General features: G+C 30.2%; 1 protein-coding gene across 1 annotated transcript; it reads right to left on the bottom strand.

Annotated features, from left to right (window-relative positions):
* Window positions 1–3,341: 3,341 nt before the first annotated feature.
* LOC110914410 lies at window positions 3,342–3,872 on the bottom strand. Its single transcript, XM_022159203.1, has one exon. It carries the CDS (start codon window positions 3,870–3,872, stop codon window positions 3,342–3,344), a length of 531 nt encoding a protein of 176 aa, XP_022014895.1.
* Window positions 3,873–4,226: the final 354 nt, after the last annotated feature.

Here is a 4,226-nt window from a genome sequence, read left to right as displayed (position 1 = left end):
CAAAAAGTTTATCTTTGTTTTAAAAAGATTAGCTTTCTTTTTTGATAAAATAATTCCATATTTTCAATTGTTTTTAAAACTGATAAAACATGAAAATAATGTTTATCTTCAGAGTTTGAGAAAACTATAATATCGTCGACATAGACGGTACAATAATTTTCTAAACCTCTTAAAGCATTTTGCATATGTCTTTGAAATATGCTCGGTGCTTGTTTTAATCCTAAAGGAACTACTCTCCATTGATAGTGACCATCTGGGCATGTGAAAGCAGTTAGCAACTGCGATTCTTCATCTAGCAGTACCTGCCAAAAACCATTTTTGCAGTCGAAACTAGAAAAATAGGTTTTTCCTCTTAAGAGAGTTAATATTTCCTGCATACAGGGAAGATTATGACTGTCGCCTTTAGTGGCTGTATTGATTGCCTTATAATTTACAACCATACGCTTCTTTCCTCTTCTTTTCTCAGCTTGGTTTTCTACTAGGAATGCTGGAGACATGTGAGGTGATTTACTAGGAATAATTAACTTTAAATCATGTAATTCCTTAATTTGTTTATTAAATTCTTCTCTGTCCTGTGGACTGTATTTCATAGGCTTTACCCTAATGACAGTTTTAGGATCTATAAGCTCTATTGATGCTTTCATCCATTTTTTGGATTTTTCAGGATCAATAGGATTTTCTGAACAAACCTTTTCAAGTAGTTCTTCAATTTTTTGAAACTTTTGTATTTCAAGAAAAAATATTTTTTCTAGTTTTATAGCCTCTTGGACTATATTAGTTCCAGGAATTGGTTTTATCTTTGAATCTTTTTTCATGGATTCAAGAAAATTGGGTTTTCCAATTTGAAAAGCCTTCGTAACCTTTTTAATCAAAATCATTTCTTGATTAAGATGAAAAGATATTCTGTCTAACCATTGAGGAGTGAAAGGTCCATATAGTTGACAGAAATTATTTCCAAGAAGTAAATCCATACCTGAATCTTGGTGATAGATAGTAGGAATGGTAAATGGTTCTCCAGAAAAGTAGATTACAAGGTTTCTACACACCTTATCTAGTTTAATGATTTCTTTGTTGGCAATAATTGCCTTAATATCTTTGGGAGCATTTTCCCATAGATCATCAGGAATTACATGTTTACTTGCCAAGCAAAGACTTGCCCCTGTATCTACATAACAATGTAGAGAAATTGTTTTATATCCTTTAAAAAATATTTTTCCTTTGATATAAATTGAATTTGGATTCGTTATATTTGCTAACTCAAAATAATGAGTCTGTTTTTTGCTGTCATCATCCCCCTCATTAAAAGAGTGGTTAGAATTCATTCTGAATCTTCCGTTGAAGGTTTAGAGGATGACAAGTTGTCTAATATTTCTAATGTATATACTTGTGTATAGCCATCAAAAATATTTTCGGAAGGAAATTATCCCTCGATTTCAGCTTCCAAAATAAATTTTAATTTTTCTGGAAATTTTTGTCTGTTGGGACATTCGTTGGCATAATGTCCTTCTTCAGAACATATCCAGCAACGACATTTTTTCTTTCCTTGAGGACAAACCTTAGGTTTTTCTTTAGAAAAATATTTTCCCGGTAAAAATTTTCTTTTCTTGGTTTTCCAAAAACGTTTTTTAGTTTTTGTTCTATATTTATTTTTATATTTATTTTTGAAATAACCTCTATCTTTTGTTGGTTCACAGCCAAAAGATAGTTGTGGTAGCTCAGTGAGTTTTTTTGCAACAGTTTTTATTAAAACGTTTTAATTGTTTATGTTTATCAGAAAAATCACAGTATGTTGCAATTTCCTCTTTGACAATTCTTGTAGCAAACCCGAGAGAGTGCATTGTAAACTGATTTTTTTCTTTATTCCATCGTTCTTTTGCTTTGTCTTCGACGATGGGAATTTTCATTAAGTAGGCATCAATCCATGAATAGAATTCACCTGTGCCTAATTTATATAAATTTGTTTCATAAAGACAAGTGAAATCGTCTAAAAGACGTATATCACAAAGTTGTGCTTTGGCAAGATTTTGTCTTGCTTTTTCTAGCAACTTTTGATTTTTACGGTCTTTATCTGTCATGAAGTCAAGTCCTAAAAACATCATGTACATTGCATTTATTATTTGATCAAAAAGATCCTCACCATGCATATTTTCATCCCAAGTTGTTCCTTTGATGAAGTTTTGCACAATTCCTGCAGACTTATGTTCAACTAATAATAACAAAGCCTTAGCTTGCTTGAATTCTTCTGGATTAGTCTGAATGATTAGACTGATCTCAGTGTTCCATTTATCAATTACCTATTTTCTTTTGTCGAGGTTAAAGATACAATCAATTTTAATAGTAATAATAGTAGTAGAACTACCATTATCATTACTATTAGAATCAGGTATACCTTTATGATACGGCATGGAAAATTCCGTATTCTTTTTTCTATTGAAACGTCTGTTATTACTGCTAGTAGAGGCCTTATTTAATCTATGTTTTGGAGACATTTCAATATCAGAAGAACTTTCTTCAGTCTCGGGTTCTTCCTTTAGACCAAAGATCCGTGGTTCTTCCTTTTCTAAAACAAAGATTCTTTCTTTATCTTTAGAAAAATATTTTTCATTTAACATTTTGTTTTCTGAAAACTGTTGTTCACATTCTTTGTCATCTAATGAAATGAGGTGAACAAGTTCATTTATTTGTTCAATTGGAAGGGTTTCCAATTGTTCATCTAAAATTTTCTCCAATTTTTGAATGATTGAACTCATTTTATCCACAAGATAAAATAATCTTGTTATTTTTTAATTTTTGAACGTCTTTTTCCATAAGGGAATTTTTTCTTTTTAAATTAGTTAATTCAGAAAGTTTATCAGATGGATGAATATTCCAATCCAAAAGTAATTCATAAATTCTTTGATTGTTTCTCTCTAGATAGAAACAATGTCTAGAAATTTCTAGATTTTTTTTCTAAAAAGGTTTTTCATTTGACCTTTATTAGTTATTTGAAGTTGATCCAAAAGGCCATGTTAATGCATTTGGACTTTTAGAGCTTCCTAGAGATGGATTTCCAACGTTGAAATTTGGAAATGAATATTTTCGAAAGCTTCTTTCTGTGCTCACTTTTTCTTTTTTCTTTTCGAGCAAAAGAATTTCAGAATTTATTTTTTCGTCAACTTTTTCCGAAATATCCTTTATGATTTTTTGCAGCAATTGCTTCAAGATTTTCGTTAGTAGATAAAACTTCTACCTTGTTAATTAAATCTCTAAGCATTTCTTCTATTTTACCCAGAGAACTCATGATAATAAGCGTTTTTGCTTATTAGTAATATGCAAATAACTTAAAAGGGATTTTAAAGACATTACGTCCCAATAACCTCTTTTAAGATTTCTCCATATTTGTCTATCCTTTCAGACATGGATCGCATTAAGTCTTCAGCATTACTAGATTCTCTTATTTGTAAAGAGGGTCCAGCAAAACTGTGTCTAGGTTTTGTTCCTAGAATATGTTTATTTCTTGCAATATCAATTGCCCAATTTTCTTGTAATTGTGAAGGTTCAGAAAATTTACTTCCTTCGATAATTCCAATTTCTGAGAAAATATCTTCAATTGTTATATTTTCTTTTTCCTTATACTCAATTGAATGAGTACTATTAGTTAAAGCATACGAAATTAAATAATTAATCGTAAAAACTTTATTTCCTGGTTCCATAAGGTCAGTTCTTTCACATTGGTGTATAAAACTTAGAGTTTTATCAAAATCTTTTGAGTCTCGATGTAAAGCAAATTTAGGATAAATAGTAAACATGAATTTACCATAAGCTAAATTTCCTTGAATTGCTCCCAGAAGAGCGTCTTGCCTATTAATAATTCTATTATTAACAAGGGCCATTTTTATAGGAAAATTTATTCCATCTCTAAATTGTGCTTTTAGGAGAATTTTGACTGCTCCTATATGTACCATATTGAGAGATTTTCTCAACTCTGGTTTAATATGTAAAAGCCTTTTTGCTATTTCCCCTTTTGTAAGAAGTGGCAAATAAACTTCTCCCGATGTATTTTTATGTCCACCGAAAGTTCTTCAGTGTTAAAACAATAAAATATGTTGTTTTTTCTAGAAAAGGCTCTAGACACTAAATTTTGTAAAGTTTTTGTTTGATTAAAAACTTGTTTTGTGTCAAGCTTGATTTTAAGCTTGCTAATTTTTATTAGTTGATCAGAGTTAATCATATAATCTGATACAAAA

The sequence above is a fragment of the Helianthus annuus genome, chromosome 15 (genome assembly GCF_002127325.2).
Source record: "Helianthus annuus cultivar XRQ/B chromosome 15, HanXRQr2.0-SUNRISE, whole genome shotgun sequence".
Lineage (NCBI taxonomy): Eukaryota > Viridiplantae > Streptophyta > Magnoliopsida > Asterales > Asteraceae > Helianthus > Helianthus annuus.
Note: the sequence above shows the minus strand (reverse complement) of the source record. Positions and strands in the feature narration are given on the sequence as shown.

Coding starts and splice junctions, on each gene's coding strand:
- LOC110914410 (XM_022159203.1), bottom strand. CDS start 3,872: ATGGCCCTTGTTAATAATAGAATTATTAATAGGCAAGACGCTCTTCTG.